Source organism: Aquarana catesbeiana, linkage group LG01 (assembly GCF_042186555.1).
Source record: "Aquarana catesbeiana isolate 2022-GZ linkage group LG01, ASM4218655v1, whole genome shotgun sequence".
Lineage (NCBI taxonomy): Eukaryota > Metazoa > Chordata > Amphibia > Anura > Ranidae > Aquarana > Aquarana catesbeiana.
The window spans coordinates 649,113,402-649,134,369 of NC_133324.1; the positions used below are offsets into that span (position 1 = coordinate 649,113,402).

At 43.4% G+C, this 20,968-nt stretch overlaps 1 protein-coding gene across 2 annotated transcripts in view; it reads right to left on the reverse strand.

Moving 5' to 3' along the window:
- STPG2 (sperm tail PG-rich repeat containing 2) overlaps positions 1 to 20,968 on the reverse strand; it is a 1,021,190-nt gene that overhangs the window by 713,959 nt on the left and 286,263 nt on the right. For both annotated transcript variants that reach the window (XM_073601209.1, XM_073601213.1), the window contains exon 11: positions 16,435 to 16,527. In XM_073601209.1, coding sequence (XP_073457310.1) covers positions 16,435 to 16,527 — 93 coding nt within the window. The remainder of the gene's footprint in view (positions 1 to 16,434; positions 16,528 to 20,968) is intronic.

Below are 20,968 nucleotides of genomic sequence, written 5' to 3' on the forward strand. Positions count from 1 at the left end.
GAATAAAATGGCGGCCTTTGCAATACTTTCTGTCACACGTAGCAGCGGTCTTACAAGCGCACTTTTTTTGGAAAAATTACACTTTTTGGAATTAAAAAATAAGACAGTACACAGTAAAGTTACCCCAATTTTTTTTATATTGTGAAAGATAATGTTACGCCGAGTAAATTGATATCCAACATGTCAAACTTTTACCCTTAAAAATCTCCATAGGCGACGTTTAAAAAATTCTACAGGTTGCATGTTTTAAGTTACAGAGGAGGTCTAGGGCTAGAATTATTGCTCTCTCTCTAATGATCGCGGCGATATCTCACATGTGTGGTTTGAACACCGTTTTCATATGTGGGCGCTGCTCACGTATGCATTCGCTTCTGCACGCGAGCTTGGCGGGACGGGGCAAGTTTAGAATTTTTTTTCTTTTTCTTATTTATTTTATTTTTTATTTTTACACTGTTCTTTTTTTAAAAAATGGTGTCACTTTTATTCCTATTACAAGGGATGTAAACATCCCTTGTAATAGAAAAAAAGCATGACAGGACCTCTTAAATATGAGATCTGGGGCCAAAAAGACCTCAGATCTCATATTTAGACTAAAATTCAATAAAAAAAAAAAATGAAATGTCATAAGAAAAAAAAAATGTTGCTTTAAGAGCTATGGGCGGAAGTGACGTTTTGATGTCGATTCCGCCCTGCAATGGTATGGAGACGGGTGGGGGCCATCTTCCCTCACTCATCTCCATACCAAGCCATAAAGAGGACCCGATCGCCTTCACCGCTACTGACGGCTCCGGTAAGTGGCAGAGGGCACCAGAGAGCGGCGGGAGGGGTGGCCCTCTCCCGCTGCCGATAAAAGTGATCTCGGGGTGAATCCGCCGCAGGGACCAATTTTATCTGAAACCAGACTGCTCACTGAAGAAGAGGATACCGGGGTTACGGTAGCTAGCTGCTGCCATAATAACGCTATCCCTCTTCAAAGTATATCGGAGTGAGCCGGTCCGGAAGTGGTATATATCAAAACCCTCTCTTTCCTAGTTCTTGTTTTTGGGTGGGTCCCGCCTCTTAAAGGGTCCCATGGAGCTCTCGGATAATATCCACAGACAAGCCCTCCTTACACTGCATGTGTCCACAAAAACAGGGCACTAGGTGGCAAGCTACTCTCCTACTCTCTCTTCTCTCCTCCCTTCTTGAGGTTAATGGTAGTTGGAGCCTGCGCTGTCAGTGCATCTGAATTAATCAGGGCAAGTGCTTCCCTAGCCAAAACTATGGCTAAAGCACTAATAAAATATATACAGTGGGCACGGAAAGTATTCAGTCCCCTTAAATTTTTCATTCTTTGTTATTTTGCAGCCATTTGCTAAAATCATTTAAGTTCATTTTTTTCCTCATTAATGTACACACAGCACCCCATATTGACAGAAAAACACAGAATTGTTGACATTTTTGCAGAATTAATAAAAAAGAAAAACTGAAATATCACATGATCTTAAGTATTCAGACCCTTTGCTGTGACACTCATATATTTAACTCAGGTGCTGTCCATTTCTTCTGATCATCCTTGAGATGGTTCTACACCTTCATTTGAGTCCAGCTATGTTTGATTATATTGATTAGACTTGATTAGGAAAGCCACACACTTGTCTATATAAGACCTTACAGCTCACAGTGCATGTCAGAGCAAATGAGAATCATGAGGTCAAAGGAACTGCCTGAAGAGCTCAGAGAAAGAATTGTGGCATGGCACATATCTGGCCAAGGTTACCAAAAAATCTCTGCTGCACTTAAGGTTCCTAAGAGCACAGTGGCCTCCATAATCCTTAAATAGAAGATGTTTGGGACGACCAGAACCCTTCCTAGAGCTGGCCGTCTGGCCAAACTGAGCTATCGGGGGAGAAGAGCCTTGGTGAGAGAGGTAAAAAATAACTCAAAGATCACTGTGGCTGAGCTCCAGAGATGCAGTCAGGAGATAGGAGGAAGTTGTAGAAATCAACAATCACTGCAGCCCTCCACCAGTCGGGGCTTAAGGGCACAGTGGCCCGACTAAAGCCTCTCCTTAGTGCAAGACACACGAAAGCCCGTATGGAGTTTGCTAAAAAACATCTGAAGGACTCCAAGATGGTGAGAAATAAGATTCTCTGGTCTGAGACCAAGATAGAACTTTTTGGTCTTAATTTTAAGCGATATGTGTGGAGAAAACGAGGCACTGCTCATCACCTGTCCAATACAGTCCCAACAGTGAAGCATGGTGGTGGCAGCATCATGCTGTGGGGGTGTTTTTCAGCTGCAGGGACAGGATGACTGGTTGCAATCGAGGAAAAGATGAATGTGACCAAGTACAGGGATATCCTGGACGAAAACCTTCTCCAGAGTGCTCAGGACCTCAGACTGGGCCGAAGGTTTACCTTCCAACAAGACAATGACCCTAAGCACACAGCTAAAATAATGAAGGAGTGGCTTCACAACAACTCGGTGACTGTTCTTGAATGACCCAGCTAGAGCCCTGACTTAAACCCAATTCTTAGACATTTCGGTTGTAGTGCTGCCTACAGGTGGTTGGGACACTGGAAAACAAAAAACAAAAAACATTGTAGTGCTGCCTACAGGTGGTTGGGACACTGGAAAACAAAAAACATTAAAGTGGATGTAAACCCAATGTCATCCTTTCTAAACTACTGCCATAGGGGGTTATCTATAAGGATATACATGCCTCCTGCATGTATGTTTACCTGTCAAATGTCTCCCCTCTGTCTGTTATGAGAGCTGAAAAACTGCATATTCTGTGGGTGGCTCTGTTGTCTGGAGCTCGGTGGGTGGAGTCGTGATGTCAGTAGACTCCCCGCCCACCTCTACACTCCCCTTGTCAATATACATTTTCTCCTGTGTATTTCTAACTGAACTTCTGCTATGATCTCTAACATCCAGTAAAAAGACAGGAAAGTAACCACATTACTTCAGCGTGCCAAATCTTGCTGAGGTGTGGAACAGCCAATCCTTGCAGAGCTGCTGAAGAAAGGAGTGTGGGTGGGAATTAAAAAATAATGGATGTGTCTTAGGCTAATGCATGAGATGTAAATCACCTGTCACTCACAGCAAGGGGGAGTATTTGACAAAGTTTTTGTCAGTTTGTCAAAGGTCTGTCAAAGGTTTTGTCAGAACCCAAAGATCACTGTGGCTGAGCTCCAGAGATGCAGTCGGGAGATGGGAGGAAGTTGTAGAAAGTCAACCATCACTGCAGCCCTCCACCAGTCGGGGCTTTAGGGCACAGTGGCCTGACTAAAGCCTCTCCTTAGTGCAGGACACATGAAAGCCCGCATGGAGTTTGCTAAAAAAAAACACCTGCAGGACTCCAAGATGGTGAGAAATAAGATTCTCTGGTCTGAGACCAAGATAGAACTTTTTGGCCTTAATTTTAAGCGGTATGTGTGGAGAAAACCAGGCACTGCTCATCACCTGTCCAATACAGTCCCAACAGTGAAGCATGGTGGTGGCAGCATCATGCTGTGGGGGTGTTTTTCAGCTGCAGGGACAGGATGACTGGTTGCAATCGAGGAAAAGATGAATGTGGCCAAGTACAGGGATATCCTGGACGAAAACCTTCTCCAGAGTGCTCAGGACCTCAGACTGGGCCGAAGGTTTACCTTCCAACAAGACAATGACCCTAAGCACACAGCTAAAATAACGAAGGAGTGGCTTCACAACAACTCCGTGACTGTTCTTGAATGGCCCAGCCAGAGCCCTAACTTAAACCCAATTGAGCATCTCTGGAGAGACCTTAAAATGGCTGTCCACCAACGTTTACCATCCAACCTGACAGAACTGGAGAGGATCTGCAAGGAGGAATGGCAGAGGATCCCCAAATCCAGGTGTGAAAAACTTGTTGCATCTTTCCCAAAATGACTCATGGCTGTATTAGATCAGAAGGGTGCTTCTACTAAATCCTGAGCAAAAGGTCTGAATACTTAGGACCATGTGATATTTCAGTTTTTCTTTTTCAATAAATCTGCAAAAATGTCAACAATTCTGTGTTTTTCTGTCAATATGGGGTGCTGTGTGTACATTATTGAGGAAAAAAATGAACTTAAATGATTTTAGCAAATGGCTGTAATATAACAAAGAGTGAAAAATTTAAGGGGGTCTGAATACTTTCCGTCCCCACTGTATGTAGAAGTAAAAATATAACTTGATAACCAAAACAATCTACCAGGCCCAGCATTATTTAAGTGGAATAATTGTTCTTTCAGGAAAAATAACACAATTAAAATGAGTTTACAGAAGTAGAACTAAAATGTCCTTTGTGATTCTTCTGAGAAAGTCTAAAATAGGATTAACTTGTAAAGCTATGTGTAGCTCCAGGCCAATTTAAAGAACTGTTATCAATTGTTGCATATGGCTGAGCCAGAGATAATTTCAGCAATATTTATTTTATTACTTTTTCAGAGTAATGGTTTTTGCTTGGGTGTATATTGTAGTTTCTTTAGTTACAACGGAAAAAATAAGTAAATGCATTTTTTTTCCCTTTAATCCTAAAAAATAAAGATTTTTTTCTTTAAAGCTTAACACCAAGAAAAAGTTTTTACTTGAAGTTTTGGATAGACTGGATAAGGGTCAGTTTGGTTTCTACTGCAGTCTGTGTCCCTGTCCCCGAGATTTATTTCCACTTCCTGTCCCCCTGTCATAAGGGCAGGAAATGAGGTGAAGTCTCTCCAACAGAGATACTGACAGAAGGAAAAAATAAGATTTTTGTACTTTTGTCCATTGAAGGACACAGGACTACAATAATTCTTAGACATTTTGGTTGTAGTGCTGCCTACAGGTGGTTGGGACACTGGAAAACAAAAAACATTAAGCCAGCCCCTGTATAACCCAATACCCAATATAAGGCCAATGACACAGACCTGTGTGTCAATGGACAAAAGTATAAAAGTAAAAACAGTACAAATGAGTGGTGGGTAATAACCAATGAGAGATTGAACAGATGTGGAAATTATATAACAAAGTGTATCTGAAGTGATTAACACAGGAAGGATAGATGAATCAAGGTCAATCAAATATGAACCCAGGGGAAAGGCATTAATGATCAACCTATTGCTTAAAAAACAGGATAGGTAATTGCCAGTAAAAGGAAACTGCTACCTGAAAAGCGATAGGCCTAAATTAGATTAGATTAGATTAAATTATTATTAAATTATGTGAAGGACAAAAAATAATGAACCGTATAGAGAACTGGTGGAATGGCAAACTACCTGAACGGGAAATGAAAACTTGGACTAACAACTAGGGTGGTCAACAAAAGGAATGTTTACTAGGATAAAGGCCTGAGCCTATTAACCTAACCCTTGACTTCAAGGAAAAGATGCTTGGATAGAAAAGATATGTTGAGAAAAGGTGCAGCCTGGCTTGTATAGAACCCCCTAAACCCTTCACTTGAGGGACAGATGTTAAATTAGTAACCTTGTATGGATGTGTAAGCCCTCTTAACATATATTCCAAAAGGAGAGAGAGAGAAACGAACCCCTTAAGCTAGGAAAAATAGAAGAGGAGCAACCCTTTAGGTGGGGTGAACATCAACACCTATGTAAAAAAGGGAGCAGGCAAGGGTGAAGCTATATCATATGCAAACTGCCTGACTAATTATAATATATATGATTCTAATACCCCGTACACATGGTTGGATTTTCTGATGGAAAATGTTCGATGGGAGCTTTTTGTTGGAATTCCGACCATGTGTAGGCTCCATCGGACATTTTCCATCGGAATTTCCGTCACACAAAATTTGAGAGCTGGTTCTCAAATTTTCCGACAACAAAATCCGTTGTCATAAATTCCAATCGTGTGTACAGAATTCCGATGCACAAAGTTCCACGTATGCTTGGAATCAAGCAGAAGAGCCGCACTTTATTTTTCTCGGCTTGTTGCATGTGTTGTACGTCATCGCGTTCTTGATGTTCGCAATTTCCGACCAACTTTGTGTGACCGTGTGTATGCAAGACAAGTTTGAGCCAACATCCGTCGGAAAAAAACCATGGATTTTGTTGTCGGAATGTCCGATCAATGTCCGATCGTGTGTACGCGGCATAAGAGTCATAAAAACTTAGTCCTGTAATAGGTCAGAATCTGAATCCTCCAAAAAGGAGCTAGGAGTAGAAATCCTAGTATTGCTTGATAAACAATAGGAACAGGAAGGAATGCAAGGAGGCTTAAAAGACCACGGTGCAGTCACAGAAAAAAATCTATCTTCTAGTAAACAGGTCCTATCAGAGCCTCCAGACTTACACTATCACACTTAGGGGAGTTCAGCACCAGGATAAGAGTTTTCTGATTGCTGATCCTCCAGGGAACTTGGCAACGGATACGGAAGTAAAGAGGCACACTCACTTGTAGAACTCCCACTCTTCAAAGTAGGAGACAGCAGATGTGGCAATCAGTGTTAATTTTGGCAGCAAATTTCGATTTAGTTTTAGTCTTATTCTTAGGACTAAAATGGCATTTTAGTTTTAGTCCCATTTTAGTCTTCTGAAAGTGTTTAAGTTTTAGTCTTATGCCCCGTACACACGGTCGGATTTTCCGACGGAAAATGTGTGATAGGACCTTGTTGTCGGAAATTCCGACCGTGTGTAGGCTCCATCACACATTTTCCATCGGATTTTCCGACACACAAAGTTTGAGAGCAGGATATAAAATTTTTAATATAAAATCCGTTGTCGGAAATTCCGATCGTGTGTACACAAATTCGACGGACAAAGTGCCACGCATGCTCAGAATAAATAAAGAGATGAAAGCTATTGGCCACTGCCCCGTTTATAGTCCCGATGTACGTGTTTTACGTCACCGCGTTTAGAACGATCAGATTTTCCGACAACTTTGTGTGACCGTGTGTATGCAAGACAAGTTTCAGCCAACATCTGTCGGAAAAAATCCTAGGATTTTGTTGTCGGAATGTCCGAACAAAGTCCGACCGTGTGTACAGGGCATTAGTCTTTGAGTAAAATGTCATTTCAGTTTTAGTCCCATTTTAGTCATATTTTAGTCGACTAAAATCTCCAGTACATTTTAGTCTAATATAATCATTTTAGTCAACTAAAATTGAATGTGCACAGTACACAGCTCCCCACCCTCCGCACAATACACAGCCCCCCCACAGTACACAGACCCCCACAGTACAGAGCCCCCCCACCCTATGCACAATACAAAGTCCCCCACAGTACACAAAACACAGACCCACCCTCTGCACAATACAAAGCCCCCCACACTACACAGCCCAGCCCACACCCTCTGCACAATACAAAGCCCCCCACAGTACACAGCACAGCTCCCCACCCTCTGCACAATACAAAGCCCCCCAGCCCCCCACAGTACACAGCACAGCCCCCCACCCTCTGCACAATACAAAGCCCCCCACAATACACAGCACAGCCCCCCACCCTCTGCACAATACAAAGCCCCCCACAATACACAGCACAGCCCCCCACCCTCTGCACAATACAAAGCCCCCCACAATACACAGCCCCCTGCATTCCCAGGAGACCCCCAGTCTCCTGGGACAGCACTGCCAGCGTACTCTAAAGTTAAGGATAAATCACTGCCAGCCCTTTCTCATACACAGCTCCTCCTGTGTCACTCTCATTGTAAATCAAAGTCTCTAAATTTACCTCATAGCTTCATTCTTGAATGGACCCGGTCACATGGCTGCTCTCCTCTGAAGATTTATGGATGGTCATGTGACCGCTCTCCTTCTCCAATCTAAACCAATCTAAAGCAACACTCGGAGAAGGAGGAGCAGGAGGAGGAGAGCGGCCAGCAAGAATGAAGCTATTGAGGTTAGAAGCTTCAGCTTACAATGAGTGATACAGGAGGAGGAGCAGTATAGGAGAAGGGGCTGGCAATGATTTTTTCCTAATGATAGACTTTGCTGGCAGTGCTGTCCAAGGGCCAGGAGAGGCGGGGCGACTGGCTTGACCACCCCCCAATGTGTGGCACCTGGGGGCGGACCGCCCGATCCCCGCCCCCTATTGGTAAAAAACAAACATCGGCATATACACTGTGTTATACGCCGATAAATACAGTAAATTCATGAGGGTAAACATCCCTCCTTGCCATTAACGTCCCATTTTCGTTCCTTAATGAAAACGGATTCTATTTTCGTCATAGTTTTCGTCAGTTGGTGAAAATGTGCTGTACTTTTAGTTTTGTTTTCATCACCATAAAAAAGCCTCTGACGAAAACGTTTTCGTTGACGAAATTAACACTGGTGGCAATCCAGAAACCAATACCTTGACTCCAGAAAGAAAACAGTGTGACAATTGACACACCAAATGCTCTCCAATGTAGAGAATAGGTCACCCAGTCAGATACAGAGGGAGTGTCAGGTTGTTAACAGTGGCACGCATGTGCCAGCACACAGGCAGGGGACTCCAGCCAGTAACTGTGGTAACATGTTGTGTGCATGTCAGTGTGAACGTATGCACGCATTCACGCATGCCCGCGCACACCCAATCTCAGGAATGATACCAAGCACTCTTTTTAAAGGAAGGACGAATGTCTGGCTAACACTGGATAAACTTCAGCTACCTTCTGATCTGTGTTCCTGCGTTCCTGTTTCCTGACTACGCCCTGCTGACCCAGCTTGCTCCTGACTGTACTCTGCTGAATTCCAAATTCCAACCTCAGCTTGCCTTTACCAAGCTCTGCCCTTCTCCTCATCCTGACCTTGGCATCTTGCTTGACCATGCTTCCTCTCGCTCCTCTGTTTATGACCCTGGCATGTTCACTGACTTTGTTCCTGCTGTTTAACCGTGCTGACTTCAGCTTGCTTCCCAACCATGTCTCTGATCCTGATGGCTACCTGCACCTTGGTCTAATGGGAATCGTGCACAGTCTCCATACCGCTGTATCTAAGCTCCATCTCACAGGTGTCATACTGCGCAACTGCTATCAGATTACAATGTCCCAGCAGGGGGATCCACCTTATTTGCATGAATGGAGAAATCTGTTTGTTTTTGTTTTTTTAACCTGCTGGTGGAGTAAAATAAAACTACCTGTCTATGGCCAGCTTGAAGTGCAAACAACTAGGACAATGACTCACTTTGTAAAAGTCCCCTGAGTGTTCCACAGTGGGAAGGCCAGCAAAGGGGTGGACATATTGTATGGGTCAGTGTTGTGAGTAGCATCCAGAACAATCAGGTGCTTACAAAGTAAAGCAGTAGTAGACACTGATCTCTGTCAATGTTGCAGGACACAAGATCCCGTAGCAGAGGGACAGGGTAGAAGAGAGTCAAGCAGCACAAGGGTTGTAATAATCTGTGTTGGTTTCCCAAGAGTAAGGTGTTATTAGGGTAGGAATCAGAGATCCTAGGGTGCAGGGAACCCAAACAAACTTGGGATAAAGTACAACGGGGTGCAGTAATACTAGAAATGGCAGATAAAGTGAAGTTTCTGATTCAAGGTTCTAGAGTTGAAGCTAGAAGAGGAGGTCTGAGCATGCACACTGTGAGGAAGAAAAGCAAGATGGATAGACAGCCCCTTGTGTACCTTCATGCAGAGGGCCTTCTGGCCTTGAGATCTGGAGCTTGAGTGGGAGGTAGACTGATTACCCATGAGGTACCACTGTATTAGCAAATGAAGAATGGAGTTCCTTTACTCCATCCCACGATTTCCTGTGTTGAGGCATGTGCACAGTCAGAGCACCAGAGGCAACGGAAATGACAGAGTAAAAGCAACACCCACCCTTGAAGTAAATCAAATGCTCCTTGAGAATATCCTCAGTAGGGATGAGCCAAACACTCCCCTGTTCGGTTCGCACCAGAACATGCGAACAGGAAAAAAGTTTGTTCGAACATGCAAACACCGTTAAAGTCTATGGGACACGAACATGAATAATCAAAAGTGCTAATTTTAAAGGCTTATATGCAAGTTATTGTCATAAAAAGTGTTTGGGGACTTGGTTCCTGCCCCAGGAGACATGGATCAATGCAAAAAAAAGTTTTAAAAACTGACATTTTTTCAGGAGCAGTGATTTTAATAATGCTTAAAGTCAAACAATAAAAGTGTAATATCCCTTTAAATTTCATAGCTGGGGGGTGTCTATAGTATGCCTGTAAAGGGGCGCATGTTTCCCGTGTTTAGAACAGTCTGACAACAAAATGATATTTCAAACGAAAAAAGTCATTTAAAACTACTCGCGGCTTTAGCATTGCCGGGCCGACAATACACATAAAAGTTCTTTGATAAAAACGGCATGGGAATTACCCCACAGGGGAACCCCGAACCAAAATTTAAAAAAAAAATGACGTGGGGGTCCCCCTAAATTCCATACCAGACCCTTCAGGTCTGGTATGGATTTTAAGGGGAACCCCGCACCAAAATTAAAAAAAAAAAAACGGCGTGAGGTCCCCCCAAAAATCCATACCAGACCCTTATACGATCACGCAACCTGGCAGGCCCCAGGAAAAGAGGGGGGGACGAACCTCCTGAACCGTATCCAGGCCACATGCCCTCAACATTAGGAGGGTGCTTTGGGGTAGCCCCCCAAAACACCTTGTCTCCATGTTGATGAGGACAAGGGCCTTATCCCCACAACCCTGGCCGGTGGTTGTGGGGGTCTGCGGGCGGGGGGCTTATCGGAATCTGGAAGCCCCCTTTAACAAGGGGACCCCCAGATCCCGGCCCCCCCCGTGTGAAATGGTAAGGGGGTACAAAGGTACCCCTACCATTTCAATAAAAAACTGTCAAAAATGTTAAAAATGACAAGAGACAGTTTTTGACAATTCCTTTATTTAAATGCTTCTTCTTTCTTCTTTCTTCTATCGTCCTTCATCATCTTCTTCTTCTGGTTTTTCTGGCTCTTCTGGTTCTTCCTCCGCCGTTCTCGCCCAGCATCTCCTCCGCGGCGTCTTCTATCTTCTTCTCCTCGGGCCGCTCCGCACCCATGGCATGGGGGAAGGCTCCCACTCTTCTCTTCATCTTCTTCTCTTCTTCATCTTCTTCTTCATCTTCTTCTCTTCTTCTCTTCTTCATTTTCTTCTCCGGGCTGCTCCGCACCCATGCTGGCATGGAGGGAGGCTCCCGCTGTGTGACGCGTCTCCTCTTCTGATGGTTCTTAAATAACGGGGGGCGGGGCCACCTGGTGACCCTGCCCCCCTCTGACGCACGGTGACTTGACGGGACTTCCCTGTGACGTCACGGGGAATGCCACAGGGAAGTCCCGTCATGTCCCGTGCGTCAGGGGGGGCGGGGTCACCGGGTGGCCCTGCCCCCCATTATTTAAGAACCGTCAGAAGAGGAGACGCGTCACACAGCGGGAGCCTTCCTCCATGCCAGCATGGGTGCGGAGCGGCCCGGAGAAGAAAATGAAGAAGAGAAGAAGAGAAGAAGATGAAGAAGAAGATGAAGAAGAGAAGAAGATGAAGAGCGGGAGCCTCCCCCCATGCCATGGGTGTGGAGCGGCCCGAGGAGAAGGAGATAGAAGACGCCGCGGAGGAGATGCTGGACGAGAACGCCGGAGGAAGAACCAGAAGAGCCAGAAGAACCAGAAGAAGAAGAAGAAGATGAAGGAAGATAGAAGAAAGAAGAAAGAAGAAGCATTTAAATAAAGGAATTGTCAAAAACTGTCTCTTGTCATTTTTAACATTTTTGACAGTTTTTTAGTGAAATGGTAGGGGTACTTTTGTACCCCCTTACCATTTCACACAGGGGGGGGCCGGGATCTGGGGGTCCCCTTCTTAAAGGGGGCTTCCAGATTCTGATAAGCCCCCCTCCTGCAGACCCCCACAACCACCGGCCAGGGTTGTGGGGATGAGGCCCTTGTCCTCATCAACATGGGGACAAGGTGTTTTGGGGGGCTACCCCAAAGCACCCTCCCAATGTTGAGGGCATGTGGCCTGGTACGGTTCAGGAGGGGGGCCGCTCTCTCGTCCCCCCCTCTTTTCCTGCGGCCTGCCAGGTTGCATGCTCGGATAAGGGTCTGGTATGGATTTTTGGGGGGGACCCCACGCCATTTTTTTTTTTAATTTTGGCGCGGGGTTTCCATTAAAATCCATATCAGACCTGAAGGGTCTGGTATGGAATTTAGGGGGACCCCCACATCATTTTTTTAAAATTTTGGCCGGGGTTCCCCTTAATATCCATACCAGACCTGAAGGGCCTGGTATGGAATTTAGGGGGACCCCACGTAATTTTTTTTTTTAATTTTGGTTCGGGGTTCCCCTGTGGGGAATTCCCATGCCGTTTTTATCAATGAACTTTTATGTGTATTGTCGGACCGGCAATGCAATAGCCGCGAGTAGTTTTAAATGACTTTTTTCCTTTGAAATGTAATTTTGCTGTCAGACTGTTCTAAACATGAGAAACATGCACCCCTTTACAGGCATACTATAGACACCCCCCAGCTATGAAATTTAAAGGGATATTACACTTTTATTGTTTGACTTTAAGCATTATTAAAATCACTGCTCTCGAAAAAAACGTCAGTTTTTAAAACTTTGATCCATGCCCCCTGGGGCAGGACCCAGGTCCACAAACACTTTTTATGACAATAACTTGCATATAAGCCTTTAAAATTACTTTTAAAGGGTGTTCCGCGGCATTCGAATACCCCAACACCCCAAATTGTTCACTATTCGGCGAACTTGCGAACAGCCAATGTTCGAGTCGAACATGAGTTCGACTCGAATTTGAAGCTCATCCCTAATCCTCAGCATGCTGGACACAAAGCCAAAGCACACTATGCATCTGAACAGACATTACATCCATGCAAGACACAAGCATAGATGCTGGCAACAGACCATCACAGCTGAACTGCAGCATGTCAAACATTTGTTCTCAAAACTCCAGGGCAAGAGTAGCTGTCTGTAAGATGGAGGGCTCTCCTTCAAGATATCTGATCCACAATGGCATTCATTAACAAATCTGTGTCACCACCAACAGGGGCCAAAGAGTTACTCCAGATAACTCAAACTAATGCCCAAGTAGGAGATCAAAATGTCAGTGAAACCTGAATATCAACAACTTGCTTGATAGTATACTTGTTAAGCTGGATGAATGTAGTGGCTACATTGGGCAGAGACCACTATTCATCAAATTTCCTTTCAAAGGGAAAAGGCTCCTTCAAATTGTCAGGAGGAAGCCATGATTCCATGGGTTGTTTCCAATCTTTATAGAGGAATGTTTTACATATAAAGTTTTTTGGAACGGCCTTTGGAGCCATTAGAGCTCTAAAAGATGCTATGCCTAGAACAGCTGGCTGATCCTCTAACTGCAAGGCAGAAGATACACCATCGACATATCAAGAACTAAGTAAAAGCAATGTGGGGTACAGGAAATGCAGGTCCGATGCGTTTCGACACTAAAAGGTCTTCAACTTTTTTTTGCCCCAGTTGAAGACTTTTTAGTGTTGAAACGCGTTTGGCCTGCATTTTCTGTACCCCACATTGCTTTTATCCTCTTTTTTATACTTTTGTGATCACTTTTATTGTACCATTTTTTGATATCTGACCTATATCAATAAACCATCTGATTTGACCTGCACTATTTGGAGTCCTTCTTCCCCTGTTCCCATGTGTTTGTTCTTCGGAGTCCATGAGGAAGCGCTTTGGGAGATAACCGGATCAGAGTGCCTGTGGAATCCACGGACCGAGAGCCGGGGACAAAACATTGGATCTGTCTGACCTCTCCCCTGTGTCCAGCATCTGATCCATCCCTTATAGGATCCCAACCTTGTCCGACCCTTCTGTCGTATGACACCCAGGGTCCACCACAGTTGGTAAGAGTAATTATTTACCTTCGAAGTGTTATTGAAAGTGACTACAGACAAGTGATTTTTTACCCCCATGTGATTGGAGACACCTTCACGGGAAGAATTCACCCCTTCACATCTTTGTGGACTTTTATTTTTTGTTTTATGCACTCACTGTATTGAGCATAGTTTACCTTTTGTTTTTGTTTTGTCATGGTGTATTGGCACATTATACTTGGGTCCAGTTGTACCATATCCAGGGTACACGTATCCTCTTATTAGCGCCACACTATCACTTTAATATTTAAAAACAGGAACAGCAGTAGTAAGTTGCTTCCTCTAGGTTAAATGGTGGAAGACATGCAACACTCCATCTAGTAGATGATGTCAGCAAATACTCATTTGCCTTCACCAATACCACTGTAAGATGGTGGTGGTGGTGGAAATTTTAAAATAGTCGCCAGTGCTACCATCCATGAGGCAGCTCCCTTTGTTCAAGCCAGACTGTTTCTGACTGTAACTTTTTTCTGCCTTACTCACTTTGTGAGTCCTCAGAGACTGGGTCATACCAGAGGCTGTGGCATGGATCTGGACCTCTGTGGCTAACTAGCAGAGTACCCAAAGGTCTGGAAAGCACCACAATGCAGAGACCAGGTCACATTCCAGTCTAATCTCACTAGATTCAAAGGCTAAATCATTCTGAGTCTTTAAACATTGGATTACACCAGAGACTGTGCCATGACTTTGAACCTGGAAAGGTCTCAGCAGCTAACGAACACAGAGGCCTAGAAAACATCACAAGGCAAAGCTCAGTGCTCAAAGGTTACATTCCAATCGCACAAATCTACCAGCTCAGCAGGGTTCAGGTAGTACATTTAAAGCTAGGATGCTGAGGCTATGCTCTCCTGGATAGCTACTATATAGAGACCAGTTCAAGCAACATTTGTCTTGATTGAAATCACTGAAGAAAAAATATCCACTGTGTACTGAGTATCTTGATTGAAGAAACAATAAAATAAAAAAATAAAAACACTGGAAAAAATATGGTTATAGTTTTTCTTAGCCAGTGGATTTGAGGAAAAGGCATCCAACCTTCTAAGACACTAGAAGAAAATTAGATATGATGGTTGGAGGCAGAGCTATACAGGGGCTGGTCTAATGTTTTTTGTTTGCCAGTGTTGCTCCTGTAGGTGGCAGTATAACCAAGATTTCTAAGAATTATTATGTTCTCATGTCCCTCAATGGATGATAAAGAAACACCCATTTTATAGGAATGGAGAAAATTTAACACAGGTTTCTAGGTTTCTGTTTCCTCTCACATCAAGTATATGGGTGACAATCAATCATCTCAAAATGTTTTAAAAATATATGTAAATGTTGTGAGGGTTGCCTAATGCCGCGTACACACGAGCGGACTTTACGGCAGACTTTTCCCGGCGGACTTTTCGACGGACTTTACGACGGACTTTCTGAATGAACGGACTAGCCTACACAAAATCAACCAGAGTCCGATGAATTCGTACGTGATGACGTACGACCGGACTAAGGCATAAGGAAGTTGATAGCCAGTAGCCAATAGCTGCCCTAGCGTGGCTTTTTGTCCATCGAACTAGCATACAGACGAGCGGACTTTTCGACCGAACTGGATAAATTTGAAACATGTTTCAAATCTAAGTCCGTCCAACTTTTTGAGAAAACAAAGTCCGCTGGAGCCCACACACGATCGAATTGTCCGACGAAATCCGGTACGCCGGACCAAGTCTGCCGTAAAGTCCGCTCGTGTGTTTACTGTTACTGTGGGCATTACTGTTGGGAAGGGCTGTGATCTCAGATTCACCAACAGATGGTGTTGTAGGGAAATTAAGTGATCAAGTTTCTCTCAAAGGAAAGGCTGAGATAATAAATAATGTAATTCTTCTTTTAGATTATTTGTTGTGTATCATCACAAATGATTTAAAACATTCAAAAGTGAAATGAAAGAATTGATCATACAAGATAATGCTTTAAAAAAAAGGTAAAACCGATTTAAACTTTTTTATATTTTAGTTACTTTTGACAGGAGTCAAAGTTGGAGATCTTGGAAAATGTTTTTTTCTTATGCATTTTGCTTATAGTAAAAAACAATCCTTTTAAACTGGTCAAAACGAAAGACAGGTGTCAGTCATTCACAACTATAGAAATTCATGTTGGCTACAGACATAAATTGATTGGAGTATACATTTACTAAAAGATCTCTCTTATGTAAGATCATTCCGAGAAGAAGTATGATTGTTTTGGTCTGATATGCATTATGCAATGAGCAACCAACTGCACTTTGCACTTCTGGATTAGTTTTGTGGAGTTTAAGGCTGGGTTCACACTAGCTGCGGCCACAGCTCACAGCAGGGGTCCGGTGCGTCCCTATACACCGTATCAGACGTGAATCAGGTCTGAATTTTTGGCTGAATTTGCACCTGAAATAGAGCTAAAGACACACAGGACCCTTTTCCAGTGTGCTCTGCGGCTGCCCCGGAGCAGTGAGAACTGGCTTTATTGAGAACCGGTCACAGTCTCCTGTCATGCAAAGATGCGGTGAAACAGGGAGTGATTTACCATATGGTTGTTTTGGCACACTGTATTTGCAAGAAATATTAGAAGGTTTTAACAAAGACATAATATATGCAAGCGTTACTACATAATAAGAATAGTTATTTAGCAAATAGGCTTACCATTGGACCCATTTGAATGCTAAGTCTTTCTGTTGCAGATGAAAATACAGAAGATGCTTGATGCTTGTATGGCTCTTCATTTCTGTCTTTCACCTATGATAAGAAATAGAAAATATATGAAAAAGTGTAATTAAAAAAAATGTAGACATTACCACTTAGGTTAGGGTAAGGTAGTTCAAAAGAAAAATATTGCTTTTAAAGCGGAACTCCACTTTTGTTGATAAAAAAAAACATTGCCCCCTGTGTGATCTATTTAAACTTTTTTACATTCCCCCCTAGGACATTGCAAGGATTACAACAACCTTTGTTGCAGATTCCTACCTTTTGTTATTCTGAAGAAATCTCTGTGTGTTCCTCTGTGCCTACAGGGAGTGTGTCACCAAAAATGACATTTTTGTTACAAGAGATGCCTGAAATCTGACTTGTATCTTAGGCAGACTTCTGGAAAAATTGGTGAGCCAATCACACAGGCAGGAATAGATGTTCCTGGGGGGGTGGTCAGTACACATTCTCTGTACAAAACAACTCCATGTAGCCATATTGCATTGCATTTATAGAAAATTACAGTGGCTGCAGATTGAAAAGGAAAGGTAATTTTTAATAGCAATCAATTACAATATGGCTTGTGTCACATTTGTATATGCTCATAGGCGTGCACCAAAAAGCTCAAGCACACATGCGTGTGTGTATATATATATACACACACACACACACACACACACACACACACACACACACACACACACACACACACACACACACACACACACACACACACACACACACACACACACTAAATTACCAAAAGTATTGGGACACCTGCCTTTACATGCACGTGAACTTTAATGGCATCCCAGACTTAGTCCGTAAGGTTCAATATTGAGTTGGCCCACTCTTTGCGGCTATAACAGCTTTAACTACCATAGTTGTTGCACTTGAAGTTAATTTGTATTGAAACTATCTGTAGAGGGGTTTCCACCATCCTTGCTAAGTTTAAAGAAAATGTATATCTTATTCTCATTTTGATGTGTGTTACATGTGACATCACATATCATTGGAATTGTTGCACTTGCAAGTTAATCTGTATGGCAAATATTTGTAGGAGGGATTTCCACCACCCCTGCCAAGTTTCATTTTGTATGTCTTTTTTCAGTTTGATGTGTATTATATGTGAAGTTACACATCACAGAGATCGGTATTGTGGTAATATTGAAATTTATTGAGATTTACATACATTAGAGGGTTCCACCATTATTGATCAGTAAGTCAGCACTACACGTTTATTCTTTTGTGGCGTGGGAACACATAACAGTGCTTAGCAGCAAGCCTTTTACTGACACTTTTTTTATTTTATCTCCAGTAGTTTATTGTAAATAGTAGTGTGGTGATTACCTTTTATACTAAAGATCGGCATGTGGCATTAATAAGCATAGATGGATTTCAGTTGTGCCCCACCAGGCCGGCCTCCATGGACAATGTGCCTGTCTGCTGAGTTCATCTCCCCATCCCTGCACTCAGTGCAATGATGGGCACCGATTGGCAGCACTGATGGGAACTGATTGGCAGCATTGATAGACAGAACTCATGGGCACTGATAGGCACTGCTGGGTGGCACTGATAGGTGGCACTGATTGGTACTAATTGGCAGCACGGATTGGCACTGATAAGCAGCACTGATGGGCGGCACTGATAGGCAGCACTAATGGGCCCTGATTGGCACTGATAGGCACTGATAAGTGGCATTGGTTGGCACTGATAGGAAGCACAGATAGGCATCGCTGATGAACACTGATTGGCACTGATAGGTGGCACCGATTGGCAGCACTAATGGCACTGATAGCCAGCACTGATGAGGACTGATAGGCAGCACTGATGGGCACTGATAGGTTGCACTGATGGGCACTGATTGGCAGCCCACTGCACTGATAGGCAGCACAGATGGGCACTGATTGGCACTGATAGGTGGCACTAATAGGCAGCACTGGTTGGCACTGATAGGTAGCACTGATTGGCACTGATAGGTGGCATTGGTTGGCACTGATTGGCAGCACAGATGGGCACTGATAGCAGGCACTGATAGGCAACACTGATGGGAACTGGTGGCATTTGTTGGCACTGATAGGCGGCACTGATGGCTACTGATAAGTGGCATTGGTTGGCACTGATAGGCAGCACAGATAGGCATCGCTGATGGGCACTGATTGGAAGCACTGATTGGCACTGATAGGCAGCACTGATGGGCACTGATAGGTGGCATTGGTTGGCACCGATTGGCACTGACAGGTGGCACTGATTGGCACTGACAGGTGGCACTGATAGGCAGCACTGATGGGCACTGATAGACAGCGTTGATGGGCACTGATAGGTGGCACTGATTGGAATCTTTGCCCCTCTTCCTTCCAGGGCCGCAAACTGAGGCTCTGTGACTGGCCGGAGTTGCTTGACGACGCTCCTGTGCACGGGATGACCCCTATTAGAACGGCACGATGTGCCCTTTCTAAAGGGAGCATGCGCCAATGACATCGGTGCATGCGGGGTAGTCATCGGCGCTCGGCTTTTTAGTAAATATCTCCTAAACCATGGAGGTTTAGGAGATATTTCAAGCACCTACAGGTAAGCCTTAAAATAGGCTTACCTGTAGGTAAAAGTGGTTGTACAGGGTGTACAACCACTTTAAGAGAGTTTACTAGAGTTTGCTCATGTTTGTCAACTACCATGTGTAATTTTAATCTCCCTCAGTAGCGCCAGTGGGACAACCATATTAAAAGATCCATAGTGATGCTCTGTTGTGCCTTGCTAAGCAGTCAGGGAACCAGTTGGGGAATCTAGGATGGAAAAGCACCTGTGGGTCCTAGTAGATGACAGGCTCAAGCAATAGCATGCAATGCCACGCTGCTGCAAGCAAAGTCAACAGAATATTGGCATGCATTAAAAAGGGGATTAACTCAAGAGATAAAACGATAATTCTCCTGCTCTACAAGACTACAACACTAACGAGTCACATGACACCAGGGAAGGAAAATGGCTAATTGGGCCCAATTGGGACATTTTCACTTAGGGGTGTACTCACTTTTGTTGCCAATGGTGTAGACATTAATGGCTGTGTGTTGAGTTATTTTGAGGGGACAGCAAATTTACACTGTTATACAAGCTGTACACTCACTACTTTACATTGTAGCAAAGTGTCATTTCTTCAGTGTTGTCACATGAAAAGATAGAATAAAATATTTACAAAAATGTGAGGGGTGTACTTACTTTTGTGTGATACTGTATATTGACTAAAACAACTTCTGGAATTACATTGACAGGTTAAGGCTTATATGAGATTTAGTGATTACATTTGGATTTTCTTTAATACATTGATTTTGGTAAGATGAAAATTAATATTTCTGCTATACATGCAATGCCACTTTATTAAAAAATATCAGATTCTGCTGCATTCAAGCTACATGACTTATGATAATGTATTCTCTGCATCAGTCCCATCTTTTTCAGCTCTATTACAGATTTACAATAAGGACTCTATCCACACCTGTAATATGATTTCTCTATTTTTCACATTTATGTGAAAGTTCTAGTAATTGAAACGTGTTAGTTCCTTAAGGAAGAAAGGTAGTTATATCAGCAAAAGGAATCGCATTTTTATGAAAATTTCATTTGCAGTCTCTATTCTGACAAGTCACTTAGGGGATTACCTTTGAAATCCTAAATGTGATACAACATTTATTGCTTTTAAACCTGGTTCTGATCACACATCTAAACAAATTACCTTTCTCGTGCCAATATCACTCAACATCTAACTGCCATTGTTCTGTTTTAGGCAGCAATCAAGCTTAGGGTTTGCAGACTTTAGACACATGTGGATAATAGAGTCAAAATAATGTAAAATAGGTTTTTAATAATTTAATAAAGCATCTGTTACACAGTAAGATATACATATGATATTTTTCCTTTGTGCAATGAGTTTAATTCAATTACAGATCTCTACAAATCAAATTCTCACATTTAAATTTTGTCCCACCTCTGAACCCCTATTGCTCATTTTCCCCACTGCTGGAAATATGGCTTCCAGTTCTTATTGATACTAAAAAATGACCGCGAAACCCCCAGCAAAGGGAGTGAAAAGATTATGGAGGCTTGAGAAGACAAAGAAAGTTCTATTCGTCAGGGCTGGGCTCTCAGCAGCTCCCTTCTCTGTGCTCAGACTGCTCAGCTGTCAGATAATTGTCAGCACTCATCGTTTCACAGTGGCTCACCTGGTGATCATTTCCTGCTCGTCAGTTCAGCCTACAACCAGCCCCTTCTGGCTATTTAAACTGCCTTGTTCATTCCTTTCATGCCTTCGCCTTGGTTAAACATATCTGGAGATTCTCTGCTGTGTTCCTGTTAAAGACTTTGCCTGACTGATGTTCCTTCTGGTTCCTGATCCTGTTGTATGGCCTCCGACTACGCTGATCTCTAGTTTACTGATTTACTGGCTTGTCTGACTATCCACTTTGGCTTCCGATCCCTGGCTATGTTTTGACTACGTTTA